At 39.2% G+C, this 17182-nt stretch overlaps 1 protein-coding gene across 1 annotated transcript in view; it reads left to right on the forward strand.

Moving 5' to 3' along the window:
- Positions 1-16883, forward strand: part of DRC8 (dynein regulatory complex subunit 8) — a 46440-nt gene extending 29557 nt beyond the window's left edge. The window contains exons 3-7 of the mRNA XM_032801114.2: positions 7567-7639; positions 13226-13305; positions 14272-14314; positions 14421-14487; positions 16538-16883. Of these exons, the coding sequence (XP_032657005.1) occupies positions 7567-7639; positions 13226-13305; positions 14272-14314; positions 14421-14487; positions 16538-16653 (379 nt within the window). The 3' untranslated portion in view covers positions 16654-16883. The remainder of the gene's footprint in view (positions 1-7566; positions 7640-13225; positions 13306-14271; positions 14315-14420; positions 14488-16537) is intronic.
- Positions 16884-17182: the final 299 nt, after the last annotated feature.

Below are 17182 nucleotides of genomic sequence, written 5' to 3' on the forward strand. Positions count from 1 at the left end.
GAACCACGGACCAGCAGACCCTCCGTGGGAATGCCTGCGGCAGGTCCACTGGAGCCACGAGACCAGCAGACCCTCCGCAGGCACGACTGCAGCAGTTCCACCAGAGCCGCCTGCCGCCCCCCCGGCAAAATACCGCCCTCCCCCATAATGCTGGCGCCCTAGGCGACTGCCTAAGTCGCCTAAATGAAAGCACCGGCCCTGCAAGAGGCACTATCGACAGCTGCAAATCCACAGGGCCCTAGGCTGGAACCCAGAGTAGAGGTCGGGCCCGGGTTCCCCCCAAACCTCGCAACTCCTGATCAAACACAGGAGGAGTTGACCCAGACTGTGGGTTCCACCAGAGGGGAAGATCACTGAGGTGAGCAAATCCGCCAATAAGCGCAGGACCCACCAAGGTAAAGGAGGAATTTTGTCACAGTACGTAAAAAATAAGTAAACACGCATACAAAATCCTAAACTTTATCAGGCTAAGCAGGATTTGAATCAGGTTTTCTAACCCTACTGGACATTGCAGCTTCTTTTCAGTTCACAGTTCATACTAACTAGAAAGCCTTCTAGTTAGAACCATCCCTTCTCTCCAGTTCAAGGAGACTACTCTTTGTCTTCCAAACGATCTTGCTTCCAGATCATGAGATGGGGGAGGAGAGAGGTGAACTGATGATGTCACTGTCCCTTATTTTATACTCTCCTCCAGGTGCTGGAAAAATGCATGCTATCATGGGGGTTAAGCTACCCCCTTGGTGTACATGAGCTGCTGACCATCCTTCATTACAAATTGTACATTTTTTGTTTACAGCTCCCCTGCTGGTGCATGGCCAGTGATGGTCACTTAACACTGGGTATTGGTCATTCTTTTGTTGCTACTGAAGAGCTGAAGAGTCGGTGGGCGTTTCCCAGACTCTTAATATGTTTCAGTAACAAGCATATAACAAAATCTATAACTTCATATATAATGATGATACACACATTTAAACAGGACAGTGAGGTCCATCAAATTAAGACTTTTCAAATGATACTTCACAAGGCATACTTTATATACAAAACATATTATAATCATATAATAGTGGTGGATATGTGGGTACAGAGGGTAACATGCGGTATACTATGTCACAGGGTGAACCAGAGTTGTGTAATGAAGGAGTCTGTAGCACCTGTGCATCATTTGTTGCAGAAGTTGGAAGGTGTGTAGTGATTGAGGTGAGGCGTTCTAGGAAAAGAAAAGATGGTCTCATGGTTAAGGCAACTGACTGCCACCCTGGAGAGTCAGAGTTTATCCCTTCCTCTGCCACAGAGTTCCTAAATTAGGTTGGACAAATCACTAAAGCCAAACTTTTCATAAGTGGGCACTAATTGTGTCATCCTCATTTTCTTGGTGCCAAACTTGAGACCTGGGTCTGATTCACAGAAGTTCTGAGCACTCGCAACTGAAATTAATGGGGAGAGCTATCTTTTGCATATATAAAGTGGTATATAACGCTAAGTACTGTGAAAACTCAGGCCCTGGATTTCTCAAATTGGGCACCCAAAATTAATGGACACATTTAACCTTAATCTCTCTGTAAAATGAGGATAATATCTTTGTCACTTCACAGGGATGTTTGTGAAAATAAATTAACAAATATGTGAAGCACTGAGATACTACAATGATAAGCACCACTGAAAAGTCCTTGAGGAAATAAATCATTCTGTCTTCAGGGCAGGGTTTGAATAATGTGGAGTAAATAAGGCATGGGGTCCACGCATGGAACAATAATGATAAAAAAAAAAGTATTGAATAGCTCCTCATTCAGTGAGCACTGTTCATCTTGTGCCCAGAATGAGACAGGAGAGTTGTGGAAATAATGGAATGTGATCAGGTAATTAAAGAGTGTATCATAAGGCATACTCACAAGGTGGTCAACTAAAGGGTATACAATTAACTTTAATTCTGGCATTTCCTAACTTTTGAGTCTTTGGCTTTGCAATCTTACACTCTTTTAACATATATATTGTTTTATATAATAAACACAGGATTGAGTTTCAGAGAAGAGACTTCAGAGATAGGCCATTGTCATTAGCATTTACTTTCAGTCATGTTTTCATTATTCTTAGTTTTACTAGTGTGGATGCACTGAACAATTTTTTTTCACTAGTGGAATCTCATCAATTCAGTTACCAGGTGTTCAGTTCTCCAGTGTAAATACAGCTAAGGGTGACTAGAGAGCTAAAGAAATTATGACATTAGAAGAGACTGAAAACTGAAAGACTGAAATTGATAGTGGAAAGATTTTTATTTCAGACAGTTTTAAACCCTTTTTCCCATCTCCCCCTTTTTTAAAAAAAGATTCAGTACCCTAACCTCTCCAGTTAAGGGATGAGGGCTCACAGTACACACCTCTGACAAATCAGCCTTTAAGAAGCCTTACAGCAGAACTAGGGAGAAGACTTGACATTCCTTATCGTTATAAAATAAAACCAGAGAAAAATCCTTTAAAAATGTTCCAGCCTTCTTTTATACAACCTAAAGAAAGGAAAAAAGGAGGGGGGCATGAACTCAATTTTTAAAAATATCTGTGCTGATTACTTGAAAATAATATCTCATGAATCCCAGTGTCTATTTTAATACTTTATTTTGAAAGAAACATGCCCTAATTCTGAAACACTTTCATACATGCTTATCTTTAAGTGAGTATTTTCCATTACTTTCTCATACCACATACTTTAAGCATATTTGTAGGGTCAGGGGCAATAATGAAAGTGATTGTGGATTTTTTTTGCCATGTATTTACCCAATATTTATAAGAACATAAAAATGGCCAAACTGGGTCAAACCAAAGGTCCATCAAGCCAAGTATCCTGTCCTCTGACAGTGGCCAATGGCAGGTGCCCCAAAGGGAATGAACAGACAGGTTATCACCAAGCGATCCATGCCCTGTCACCCAATCCCAGCTTCTGGCAAACAGAGGCTAGGGACACCATTCCTGCCCATCCTGGCTAATAGCCATTGATGGACCTATCTTCGATGAATCTATCTATCTCCTTTTTGAAGCCCGTTATAGTATTGGCCTTCATAACACTCTCTGGCAAGGAGTTCCAGAGATTGGCAGTGCATTGTTTGAAAAAATACTTCCTTGTGTTTGTTTTAAACCTGCTACCTATTAATTTCACTTGGTGGTCCCTTGTTCTCATATTATGAATAGGAGTATATAAAGCTTCCTTATTTACTTTCTCTATACCACTCATGATTTTATAGACCTCTGTTATATCCCCCCTTAGTTGCCTCTTTTCCAAGCTGAAAAGTCCAAGTCTTATTAATCTCTCCTCATACAGAAGCCGTTCTACACCCATAATCACTTTTGTTGCCCTTTTCTGAACCTTTTCCAATTCCAATATATCTTTTTTGAGATGGGGCAACCACATCTGCACGCATTATTCAAGGTATGGGCGTACCATGGATTTATATAGAGGCAATATAATATTTTCTTTCTTCTTATCTATCCCTTTCTTGATTCCCAACATTCTGTTTGCTTTTTTGACTGCTGATGCACATTGAGTGGATGATTGCAGAGAACTATCCACGACTCCAAGATCTCTTTCTTGAGTGGTAACAGCTAATTTAGAACCCATCATTGTATATGTATAGTTGAGATTATGTTTTCCAATGTGCATTACTTTGCATTTATCAACAGTATATTTCATCTGCCATTTTGTTGCCCAGTCACCCAGTTTTGTGAGATCCTTTTGTAGCTCTTTGAAGTCTGCCTGAGACTTAACTATCTTGAATAGTTTTGTATCATCTGCAAATGTTGCCACCTCACAGTTTACCCCCTTTTCCAGATCGTTTATGAATATGTTAAATAGGACTAGGCCCAGTATAGATCCCTGGGGGACACCACTATATACCTCTCTCCATTCTGAAAACGGACCAATTATTCCTACCCTTTGTTTCCTATCTTTTAACCAGGTACCAATCCATGAGATGACCTTCCCTGTTATCCTAGGGAAACCTGCTTAAGAGCCTTTGGTGAGGGACCTTGTCAAAGGCTTTCTGAAAATCTAAATACACTATATCCACTGGATCTCCTTTATATATTTATATTTATAAATTATATATTTATTGGATATAACCATCTAAAAATGTTTTTAATTAGTATTACTCTTTGATCTAGAGCTAGAGAGTTAGTAATTGTCATCTATTTATATTTTCTGCACAGTCTTTTTTATTGAATTTCTTATATTCTGATGACCTAAATCAGTACTTTTTCAGCATGCACATTTACTAAGCTCTCCAGGTTTAGGACATTCTGGCTTTTCCTCAGACATCAAATGAAATAATTTTTCAGTTGAACTGGATGTGCAGAATTGTAGGATATGTCTCCATGTACAACTTAGGCTATGTCTACACTACAGCTTACCTCAGTATAAGTTATGTTTGTAGCTCAGAGGTATGAATAAACCAACCCCCAGAGCAATCTAAGTTATATTGACCTAAGCGCTGACGTGGACAGTGCTATGTCAGTGGGAGAGCTCCTCCTACTGACATAGCTACTGCCGTTTGCAGTGGCAGGAGTAATTAAATCAATGAGAGAGCTCGCTCCTGTAGGGTTACAGTGTCTGCACTAACAGCATTACAACTGCATCAGTGTGGCTGCACTGTTGTAAATTCTGTAGAGTAGCCATAGCCTTTGTAGCTACTCATGCTTCTGTAGAAGTATTTGAGAAAAGTGTGTTCTTTCATTTTGAATACCAATGAGGAAATCAGCTTACACCTTGCTGTCTTTCCTGACCTTGCTAGCAAAGAGCTTTTAAATTAGTCTTCTTTTTCGTCTTGATATTTCTATCTATTAGGTGCTCATTTTAGCTGTTATTTGCTTCTTTATATTCTGCAATTTTTTTTTGTATTAGTGTAGTGCGTAGGAGCCCTGACCTCATTGTGACAGGCACTGCACATGTGCATGCACGCACAAAAAATACCAGTCCTTCTCCCAAGTTGCTTACAAGCTAAGTATAAGATGAGACAACAGATAGATACAGACAGGCAGGGGAGTACAAGGAAACAATGAGACAGTGTTGGTCAGTATTTGACCAATGGACAGTGGTCAAAGCATGCTACCCGCCACAAAGTTTGCAAAAATCTTCATTTTATTTTGAAGGAAATGCTGGGACAATGAAATGATGTGAATAAACTTTTCTTTGACAGTTTCTTTCTTGAGATGATAAACCGTAAGATATGAAAGGGGAGGTTAGAAGGTCTATTAAATGTAACAAACTCACTACTTCACATCAAAATTATTACCCTATAAAAATCATTAACAGTATTTCTTCAGTAACCCTTCCCTGATTCATAAATGCAGTTTCTTTTATCTCAGTGTTTTATCACATTAATAATAATAGGTGATTATGTTGTGTCAGAGAGTGGCAGTACAGCACAATTCTTAACCATGGTCATAAAAGCATTATGAATATTATTTCTTGGAACATCAGATACCCTTGAGGACAAGGAGAGATTTTAACCTATTTGCAGAAAGCCAATACCAATATATGACCTGACCTTTAAGCGTGTACATACAAAACTAAAAAGAAACAAGCTTTGCACTGGAAGATGTTCTGCTCTTCTTCTCCTCACAATATAAATTATAAAGATTTTTTTTTTGTGATTTATGCAAAGTTTGTCCTGCAAAATATTACACTTCATTTGATAAATATGACATTAGGATTATATTTCACCTGCAGTATAAACTCAGATTAACTAGATGAGCATTAAACTATGATTCACTAACTCAGATTCATCAAGTAGGTGAGCATTATTCTTAGAGTCACTGTCACTTCTGTGTGCTAGATACTACACTGGCAGAAGCCAAAGATGGTACACCAACTGGGAGGGGGAGGCTGGCAGGGAAAGATAGCGATTCAGCTGGGGTGTTTAAAGCTTCTTTACCCTATGCCACCACTAGAACCTGGCTTTTAACTTCTTTTAATCCTGGACACCTAAAACAACCTACATGGCCTTATTTTTACAACCCTTGTCCACCCATCCTACTATTTCCCATCTGCTGTTGCTGCTGTTACTTTTCATCATGTGTGCGATTTGAATGTAAGCTCTTCAGGGACTGTGCCTTCCTCTACATCTGTATAGTGCCTAGCACATTTTGGATGTTACTGTAATAATGTGATTGTTTTGTAAGTGTTTTATTTTCATCCTACAAATTCCACTAGAAAACTCTAATTGTCTGTTAGGTGCACTGGCAGTGATGGATGAACCTCAAAAGTTTAAGCACCCTATAGCATGGATGTTATGCAAGGTTATCTGAACTTCTTTGCTATGGAATTGGACTGGAAAAATTTCAAGAAACACACAAGAGTTCCTGTGTTTCTTGGTTTACATCACACCAGAAATATCATGAGAAGTTTTCTTTACAGTATTTCTTTTTTCTTCTGATACTAGGCCAGGTCTACTCTGCAAAGTTTGTATGTTGGTCAAGATGTGAAAAAACCATACTCCCTAGTTGACATAGGTTTGCCAGCCAAACCCCCAGTATAGACGCAGTTATGCCAACAAAGGCACTCTTCTATCAGTATAGCTAATGTTGTTCAGGGAGGAAGTGTTAATATGCTGACAGAAAAACAGCCTGTGTTAGCACTTACGTGGGATAGATTTGTGTTGGTATAGCAATACCAGTATCACTATATTGGCAAAGCATTTTTAATATAGACAAGGCCTAAGATGCAACTGGGAAGTGCAGAGATGGGTGGATATATATTTTTAAATTCACAGTTTTTTCAAAATTGGAAAAAAATTAAGTTTGAGGTGGTTTGGGTCTTTTTTTAATCAATTCAAATCAGTTGGCCCATCTTTCACTTCAAGAAATCTCAGATTAATTCATATGCACACTGTGACACCCTTTTAAATTTGTCAGATAGCATCTCTTGATATTTAATTTATGTTTCTATTTGAGGCATCGCCAGTTCGGTCATAAATTTTATTTGGAACTTCATAACAAGTGCACTAGATTTGATAGTATGTTCTTCCATTCCTGAACCACTAATGTATGCATGCAACATAGAGCCAAGCTGGTAATCTTGACAATGTAGTGGTGTTTTCAACTTCGATGAAGCTCACTCAGCAATGCTGCACCCACCTTGAACCTAGTAACATTTATATTTTATGGATAACTTTAAAATCATTTTACATTTATACAGGACTTTTCATCTCAATGGATCACAAGGACTTTATTAACTATGGTATACAGTATAAATATAGACTCTGCTGAAATCCAGCCATACTGAGAAAGAGAACTGCAGACAGGAAGCAATCTGCATACAACACACTGCATTGCAACAGGGGGAGAGGAGATTTTGAGTTAAGGCCAAAGGGCAAACCCATACTCTTTCAAAAAGTGCCATGAGATTTTTAATGTCCACAGAAACAAATAGGATCTTAGTTTTAAGGCCTCAGTATAAACCACCACCCTCCTCATTTACCCCGACACTTGCTCTGGATTGATGGCTGGTTTTCTTGTACTCTATATAACTGCCATAGGTTTTCTTGTACTCTAGATTTACCAACAAAAATGTTTTCTTTTTCAGAGAGATTGGTACAATCATCAGGTCATTAGGATGCTGCCCAAGTGAGAGCGAATTACATGATATGCTTGCAGAGGTAAGCGGTATATCTTTTGTAATTTTTCTTCAATCTTACAATTTACAAAAGTTTTAATCTCTGCATTGCTGTGTGGGAGACCTGAGCTTGTTTCCCAGAGGCTGGAAATGTTATGGAGACAGGTCACTTAGCAAGGGAGTCCCTCAGATTGCCCTGAGCAACCCCTAAGGCTGATATGGGAGCAACACTGATGGAATTTTTCCAGGTATGGCTATGCATTGGCTGACAGACTTGGGCTAGCGGAGCTTACACCAGTACTCTAAAATAGCTGTATAGACAGCGTTTTAAAGTTACAGCTTAAGCTAAAACTCGGGGTCTGAAGCCCACCCACCTCCATAGGTTTCAGAATCCAAGCTCCAACCCAAGCTGCAGCTTCAGAGCGCTGCCTATGCAGCTATTTTTAAAGTGCAAGCCCCACAACCTCAAGTCTGTCAACCTGGTCTGGGAGACTTGCTCCAAAGTGCTATGTGGAAGTACCTTCTGTCTTCTGCCAAGGATGGTTACTGTGACCCAGTGCCAAGAGGGTGGGGAAGTTCTTTGTCAAGAAACGAGAAAAAATATTCCTTTGCTGATGGAAAAATAAAAAAGTGAGTTCCAAACTGATCAGGTTACACAAACACCAACTGTATTAACTTCTTGACGCAATCAGGCCAAACAGAATGAACAAGTAATACCAATTAACTCATGAAATAGTATTGAGGTTGTGAGTTTAACCTCAAAAAGCTTCTGAGGGAAAACCTGCCATGTATTCTACATCTTTCCCCCACGACTCCTACATATTTCACGTCTGATGTGCTATTTAGTCTATTTCAGTGCACCCTCCTTTGTTTCAGCAGTTCAACATAACTGGGGGAGCTAAGGATATGATTTTACTCTTAATGGTGATTTTCCCTTTTTTGTGGGTTTGTAATAACTTTAATGTTTAAACATTGTATTGCCTTTTCTGTAATGCTAGGTCACAATTATTTGAACAGTATGAAAGTTAGAGACAATAGGATTACTAAACCAGTTTATCTGATTATGCTGATACTAAGAATGTCTCAGCACATTGAACTAATGTACCTTTACCAATATTAAATGGCTCAGCCTCCTCATTCCAACCCTTTTTTTCCTGATTCTCTTTGAGTCTTCATCCTTTCTCCCAGGATTGTCTTCCCCTAAAGTTGCTATGCAATCTTTATTCTTAAATATAACATTTAAAAGGGTTTGTTTTTTTCTAAATTAATGCAGTTGTACTAGTGTAACTAAGCAGAATTTGGTCCAAATACATTTTGAAACTAAAAATTGCATCCCACAGGTCTAAATTCAGGTTTAAAGGGAGTAATATTCTACAGTCTAGCTATTTACAAAACAGGAGGTTTTGAGTTCTCATGCAACAGTCTGAACAAGCAACCGAGTTCCTTTGCTTTCTGCGGCAGCCAACAAAAAACTGAGATAGTTGGAAGCTGCAGCTCTGTATATAACCTAGTGCTGAATATTCAGTGCCATGAGGTGATGCTTTTGGAGCCCCAACAGAAATGGTTTTCTAGAAGGTTCCAGAAACGCCAGTCATCCGAGTGTGAATGTCCAAAGCTTTCTCTTGAAGATGCACAGTAACTAGTAAGTAATCTTTTCTTGCTCATTTACTTCATCCTATAAATCCAAGTTCCCACTCCCCTAATTAAGTGCAGGGAGTAGGAAACTTCTACTGGTAAACACCAGTCCAATTTTTTTTATTTTTTATTTGAACAGTTTGATTTTAGATTGTAATTTGTCTGCTCAGTTCCTGCTCTACTTTCACTTTCTAGTAGGAAGCTGGAGTCACCACAGTGATGATGCATAGGGTGGAGCCAGAGTGTGGGACAGAGCAGCAGAAATAATATTTCCCACCACAGCCTCCTCTTATTCTCTTTGCAGGTGATATCAGGTTGAAGTGCTACCTTGGGGGAAGGAAAGATCCCTTGATTTTGGAGGATTTCTTCCCTTGGAAGTAGCCTGAAGTATATATATCAACCACACACATCATGATGCTCGAGTTTGGCTCCCATCCAAAAAGTTTTGCTATCCCTGCCTCTTATCCGTATGCCAACTCCATCTCTCCTAGAGTCTCAAATAACAGTGGTTCCACTCCCTGGCCCAGCTGACTCCGCTCTTTAGAGGAGGAGAAAGTGCAAAGAACCAGCAGAATAGAAACTTGTCTTGTGTGCTACAGCCTGCCTGCTGTGGTTTTGCTCCCCTTATTAGCAGAGTTCTCCAACTCCTATCTTCAACCAAGAAGTAGAAGACAGTCTGAGGAAAGAGAAATTGTGCTCCAAAATATAAATAATACAAAAAAAAAAATCATCACATGGATTGTTGTTTATTGATAAAATAAAATCTCCCCACCCTGGTCCAAGATCCACAAAATAGAAGTGGAAGGGGATGGAGGAAAGATGGACACTGACCTGGAACTCTGGAGACCTTGGATCCAAACCTTTTCCACCATTGACTTTGTGTGACTTTGAGCAAATCACCTAGTTTTCCTTCTGTAAAATGGGGAAAATAGTACTTCCCTGTATCACAGCAGGGGTTAGTGTACTAATACTCACAAGACTGTGAAGTGTTCAGATACTATGGTAATGGAGATCACAAAAGAACCTAGAGTAGATAGATGAGTATAATAATGCTTTAAATATTTCACCCCGCAGTAGCTATTACAGTCATAACCCCCATAAAGAGAGCAAAAAAATACAGGTAAGAAGATGAAATTGTAGTGAAAAAGCAATTTTAAGACAGGAGTGACTATGAAGGTGGATAAGATGAAGATAAACATCTGAAAAACTTGAAGGACCTAAAGCAAAGCATTTATTTGGCCTCTCATTACCACCTGTCCAGTGTTAGGGAAAGAACCTATTTTCAGTCTTTCTGCATTTTAGAGTAGAGAAAAACCCAAGACACCTCTGGGCCTACAGTGCAAATGAGTTGTGGGGTGCTTCCCTCACTTTGAGGTCAGTAGGAGTTGAGGTTGCTCATCACCTCCCAGTAGCAGGTCCATTATCAGTGATGAAAGATTTCTTTTACCAGGAAATGCTTTATTGGGATAAAATGCAAACTGTAAACCTCCTAAGAGAGACAAATCTAATACTTTATTTTGTAAGTCACATATACATGTTTTTTGTTACGTTGTGGATTCTGGAGCAGCTATGTTTTTTTCTTCCCAGTCTGAAAATTAGGACCACATTTAGCCCTGTGATGAGCAGCTGCAAATCCCATTGATGGAAATGGCAGTTGAGAGTGCTTAGCACCTGAGAGGATCAAGCCTAATGGTTTTGGCTTTTAAACATGATTTATTTGCAGTATGATCTTTATGTGCCCTTTGAGACCTTAGTTAATGTATAATATAAGATGTCTCTGTATAGTTCCTATAAATAGTTACCACATTACTACTTCTGTCTTTTTGGTTTCCTGACCTACAGCCTGTTGGAACATAGGTGCTTCATAAAACACCCTTCCTACAGTCATTGTCTCAATATTTGTGAAGCATGAAATAGTTCAGTTTATTGACTGTTATGTCACGAGAGGGAAATTAATTTTTGCCATCTATTTTATTGCATCTTTACAGTGGATTCAGCTTTAAAATAAACAACACTGTAATGATCAAAGACAGTTTTATTCATGTATAGAACAGCTTCATTTTCTAGTAAAAATTTCTCTGTTTATAAGGCACAGCCGACAGAGGGCAACACTGTAGCTTCAAGACCACTGTCTGCACTGAAGGGGTGGGGGATGAAGATGGACTATTCATTGGTGGCTGCTGTTAGAAGCATTGCCCCTGAGGCAACCAAAATGCCTCTCACAGTAGAGAGAGAGTACACGCAGTAGCTGCTGCTACATACTTTAACTGGGTGCTGCATGTGATGTCCCCTCCTATGACCCAACTCCACTGATCATGCAAAAAAGGACAGCAGGAGCCTTCTTGCTCCGTTCTTTCCTGAGGAATTTGGAACCACTGCCTGTGCTAGACTTCTTCCATTCTTGCCTGGTAATAGTGCAAGGACTGAGAGCGTGTCTTGTCCCCATATGGGGTTGGTTTAAACCCCATTGCTCTGTGCCTATACAAAGGTGGGCACAGTGTAGCCCAGAGTGTTCCTTTTGGGAGTGAAACTTGAAGTCTTCAACACAGGCATGTTCCTGAACAATTAGGAACTCTTTTTGTTCATGCTGTTTGACCCCTGTGGAAGTGTAGGAATGCGGTGAGATCCCTGCTAGAAGTCCCTGTAGTCTTTTCTATGGTGTGTAGAAGATCTTTCATTAATATACTTGGTAGGCAAGAAAAGCCTTTTTTTTTGGTCATTTTCCCCACCCTTTTGTCTGTTTTAGGCTGCCTTGAATTGAGAGCCTCTGCCACTTTAGCCTCTCCCTTGACAGCACAGTGTGGCTGTAAAATACCTGGAAACAACCATTCAGTCTTTGGGGGAGAGTATACTGTATCTTTAAAAACACTTTGTACGATAACTTAGTATCGGTTACTGAGCATTTTGCACAAATTTCTAACCACTAGAGGACAATATTGAATCGTTCAGACTCCCACTGTAGCTTGTCTGAGGCTATAGTCCCTTCCTTTTAATTTTTTTATTTGATCACAAGTATTTCACTCAGACGCTGTGATGATTAGTGAGTTATAAAAAAATTACATAAATTGCTTAGAAAAAGTTAAATTAAAGTGAAAAATCTATTCTTGCACACTCTTTGGCACACTCTCTTGAGCGACATCTACATTATGAGCTAGAGGGTACGATTCCCCTGCTCACATATACACACCTGGGCTAGCTCTCATCAAGCTAGCTGGGGTATAAATAGTAGTGTAGCTGCAGAAGCATGGGCAGCAGCAGTGCAGGGCACGGCTTAGCCATGCTGAGTACAAACCTGCCTGAAACTGGTGAGTATGTAAGTGGCACAGCTAAGACGTGCTGCCACTGCCACTGCTCCATGGTACCGCAGCTACACTGCTATTTATACTCACACTAGCTCCGTGAGAGCTAGCAAACATTTGAGCAGCAGAATCATACTCCCTAGTTCATAGTGTAAACATGGCCTTAGTTAGATTTTCTGCCTTACACTCTTGAGAACAAAACCCAGTAATATTCACCTAGCATAATCAATTAACTATTGCATATAATGTATCATTACTATTTATTTATTATAAGCTAGATTGAACCTTTATGCTCAGCCCTGCGTATGGACTGGGGAATAGCCATGCCACCTGACAGGAAGCCATGGAAAAGGATTGTGACTCAGAGTCTCCTGTTCCGCTCTTGCTCTACAATGGGGTGACTGAAAGTGCAGCTTACTTCCACCCATGCTCCCCTCTTGCTACATGGGAGTGAAGTGCAATTTACATCTCCTCTATGTCTGGCTGGGTTCTGCCCCTACTCACCCACTTTACTTATGGCCACTCGGGGATGAGTGAGGTCTTATAGATCCAACCACTTCTTTCCTGCCTGGCAACTTTAGGACAAGTCAAAATCTAACTCCGCTATTTTAATGCAGAAGCCAACTGGTTCTCTTTTTAATTTTCTAATGTGTCATCTAAGATTTAAATTTACTATCCTTCTGTTTTCATATCAGGTAGAAGAAGAAGAACCTACCGGGTATATTCGTTTGGAAAAATTTCTTCCAATGATGACGAAAGTATTAATGGAAAGAAGGTAATGGAAAAATAGATTTTTTTTTTCTGTGTTGTAGCTTGGTTCGGATCCATGGGTGGTTGATTTTGACCAAAGATATCAAGTATGCCTTTATGTAACTGGAAAAAGTAAATATTTTGATTTTTTTTTAACTCTGATTTTGATAGTGATGAGCATTTTAGTTCAAACTGATTTAATCTAAAAATATGTTTTACAGTCACTAAAACCACACAAATAATATCACAGAGTTTATGGTCACTGTTAATTATGATAGTTTGTTGCTTCTCTGTTATAGTGTGAATCAAAATAAACTTCCCATTAATCTGATTTTGTGTGTCTCTAAAGAGATTTTATCAAAATAAAGGTCTTTAATCATCAGGTTTTGCAAACATGAGTTTCATTTATGGATAGACAAAGCATGTTTCTAATAACATAAATCAGCTTCATATTAATGTTTTAACAAAATAACTGTCATGCACAGTAAATGTACATGATTAGCAGTCTAAAAGGTTAACTGCTCTGGAACTAGAAAGCTATATATACACACTAGTCAGAGACATGCAGTGGTCTTTTCAGTTACAGGTGGTCTTGATGTGTTTTCATTTGTCCTTCATTGTAACAGTATTACCTGTAATGAACTTATTTTTATTCTTAAAAAAAGATGGGAGTGTCTTTACTTAAAAGTTTTGTGAACCCCATTGTTTTATATCCAATGCTGCAAAGATCTCTTGCCTAAAAAATCCAACTGACTTCAGTGACAGGTAGTTCTGCATGATTGGGTTACACTGTTTCCTTGCATATGTATTCTTGCAGCACACATAACTTGCAAGCTGCAAGTATGTTTGTAAGTAAATGTTCATTTCAGTGTTTTCCTTTTTCTTTAGTGTTTAGGATTTGTGTATTGTTTTTGTTACTGTTGTGAGGTCCTGCCTCCAAAACATAGCCCTCCAAGTCGTGGCACTAATTGTTCTAATTCAATTATTTCAGATACCGGCCTATTCCAGAAGACATACTTTTACGTGCCTTTGAGGTCTGTAACCACAATTTTAAAGCATCTAGTTAAGGGAGAAATAGTTACTGAATCTTGACTCAGTAAGTTTAAAAACCAAAATGTTTTATTTATTTATTTTCTTTAGGTTTTAGATGAGAATAAATGTGGACATCTTACTAAAGAGGAGTTAGTCAAATATATGACTGAAGAAGGTAAAGATTTTGCTAATTAACTTATAAAACTTATATTTAATAAAAGAATACTCACTTGAGTAAATGCTGCAGAACAAAACCTTTCAGTTGCAACTTCTCCAGAGAAAGGAAGTTATTATCTCTTTAACTGTTTGTACCATGTCATATATCTGGCACTTGAAAAAAAATACAATTTAATAATTACATTAATATTAATAACAAACAGATCTTTGAGATGGCAACTGCATATTTCCACTTGTGACAGGCACCCTGATACCACTGAGCTTCCAGAACTTTCTAGAAAATCAGTGCCTATATGAACACCATTTTGTGGCATCAAATAGTCAAATTTATAAGAGGTTGTACAGTTTCCAACCAATTCATTTCTTTCCTTTCCAAGGCTACCCGTGGATATAGGGACCTATGTTCTGTGTATGAGGAGCTACTTTTTTTTTAACCAAAGATCTTCTGTTAATATGTTGTTTAGAACTGTAGGTTGTTTAGGTAGTTTCTGTGCCAATTCACATCTTTCTTGCAGGACCATCTCTTTTCTGGTTCAAGGGCATTATGTCCAACCCAAAAGGACCAGATTTAAGCAGTGTATTTTATGCCCTTCCATCTTCCCAGAGTTTGATGCACATATCTGCTGCCTAAAGTGTTTGTATTTGTTGTATGGGTTGTTTGGCATAGCAACTCTTTATGCTTTGACTTCAAAAAGACAAACATACTTCACTCCTAACTTTCCAAGGCCTTTCCTTGGTTCAGGGCCCTATTCTCATGCAGGGACACACTAGCCCCTCATCAGTTCTTAAGCCACCTACAGCAGGAAAACAGAAGACTTTGTTGCTGCGGTTTGTCCTTTCTCTGGCACCAGCTCAGTGGAACACTATGCTCGGTCATTTACGAGGCCAGCTCTATCATCTAAGTCTCTCAGTGCCAAGACATCCTTACTGCTGTGAATTGGACAGTGCCTCCTCCCAGACAAGAACCAGATGGTACAGCCAGGGCAATTTCCTCAGTTCTGGAGTCTCTCTTAGCACTGAAGGAGCCTCCAACGTACTGACCTCTCTTTGGATCAGGGTTTTCAGTTGGGTTTGACATTTGTGAAGGTCTAGATTCTGCTCTTCTTTGCCCTCAAATGTGGGGGCTCAGAGAGGTTCTCCGAACAGAAGGACTCGGTGCTTTATGCTAATGTAGGAAAGATCTACGGTTCCTTGGACAATCAGAAGCTAATGTTTTTCAAGAAATCTCCCACCATTTCACTAATTTCAGTGCCGCTCTTCCACCAGTGGTAGCAACTGTGGGAGAACAAGTGTAGACAGGGTACAGCCATGGTGAAAATGGCTGTGCCCTGTCTACATTAGCAGTCCCACTATTACTATCCCAGTTTAGCTGCACTGGTGCTAGTGAAATGGTGGAAGGTTTCCTGGAAGGATGGTGTCCCTAGCCTCTGTTTTGCCAGAAGCTGGGAATGGATCACTTGATGATTAACTGTTCTGTTCATTCCCTCTGGGGCACCTGGCATTGGGCACTGTCGGAAGACAGGATACTGGGCTAGATGGAGCTTGGTCTGACCCAGTAGGGCCATTCCTATGTTCCTGAAAAAAGATGGTGCCTATAAGAGAATTCATCCTGATTGACTAGAGCATTTGTTTTGAAATCACTCCCCATTACAGGGGGAAGTCCTAGAAAAATGATAAACATAAAATAAAGTGGTTTTGTCATGTATCATTATTTTTATCATCCCTGGGCAAACACTTTTCACAAGGTGACCTTTTCCAGACCTCAAGAAAAGCACTGTGAAAACTGAAAGCTTGTCTTCCACCAAACGACATTGGTCCAAGAAAATATATTATCTCACCCACCTTGTGTCTCATATCCTGGAACCAACACAGCTACAACAGTACTGCAAGTAATTGGTGTAAGTGAAAGAATTGGGTCCTGGGTCTGCCCGTCTTCTGTCTGAGTACCAAAAGGATTTCAAGGGAGAGCCCAAACACTAAGTCTATTGGATAAGGTTGAGTAATATATAGTATCAGGACTAACTGTTGACATTTCTGTCCTCTTGCAGGTGAACCTTTTACACAGGAAGAAATGGAGGAGATGCTGTCTGCTGCTGTAGATCCTGAAACAAATACTGTTCGTTACAGAGATTATATTTCAATGATGGTAGTAGATGAAAATTAGGGTTATCCTGTAGAACTAATGAGCCACTTAGTTACACCAGCGTAAATTTGGAGTTAGTCTGGATATACAGTGGCATCATAGAAATCAGAATCTGACACAGCGTTTGTAATTCCAATAAAATCTTCATGAAAGCATTTCCTTGGATTTTGTATCTTTGAACACAAGAAACATTTAAGATGTCTGAAAAAGGGTTATTGAAAGAAGTATTGTACAGGAGATGGGAAAGAGGAGAGATGGAAAGCATGGAATTTCAGATGTATAACTGACACACAAAACAGGACAAATAAGAAACAAGAAATGATTTTAGAATTACATTTGAAAAAGTGAGGGGGGAAATGGGACTGTTGCAGATCAAGATAGCAAGCAGATCAGTGAGGCTCTTAATATGGCTGAAATTTTAAAGGGATACTATCAATATCAACTTTTATATTTAAAATAACATTTCTATTTTAAAATAACACTTAAAATTGAAAGTATTTTACAACTCTAATTATCAACATTTATTTTTTGTTTACTTTTTGTATTTTAC

The sequence above is a fragment of the Chelonoidis abingdonii genome, chromosome 3, assembly GCF_003597395.2.
Source record: "Chelonoidis abingdonii isolate Lonesome George chromosome 3, CheloAbing_2.0, whole genome shotgun sequence".
NCBI classification, from domain to species: domain Eukaryota; kingdom Metazoa; phylum Chordata; order Testudines; family Testudinidae; genus Chelonoidis; species Chelonoidis abingdonii.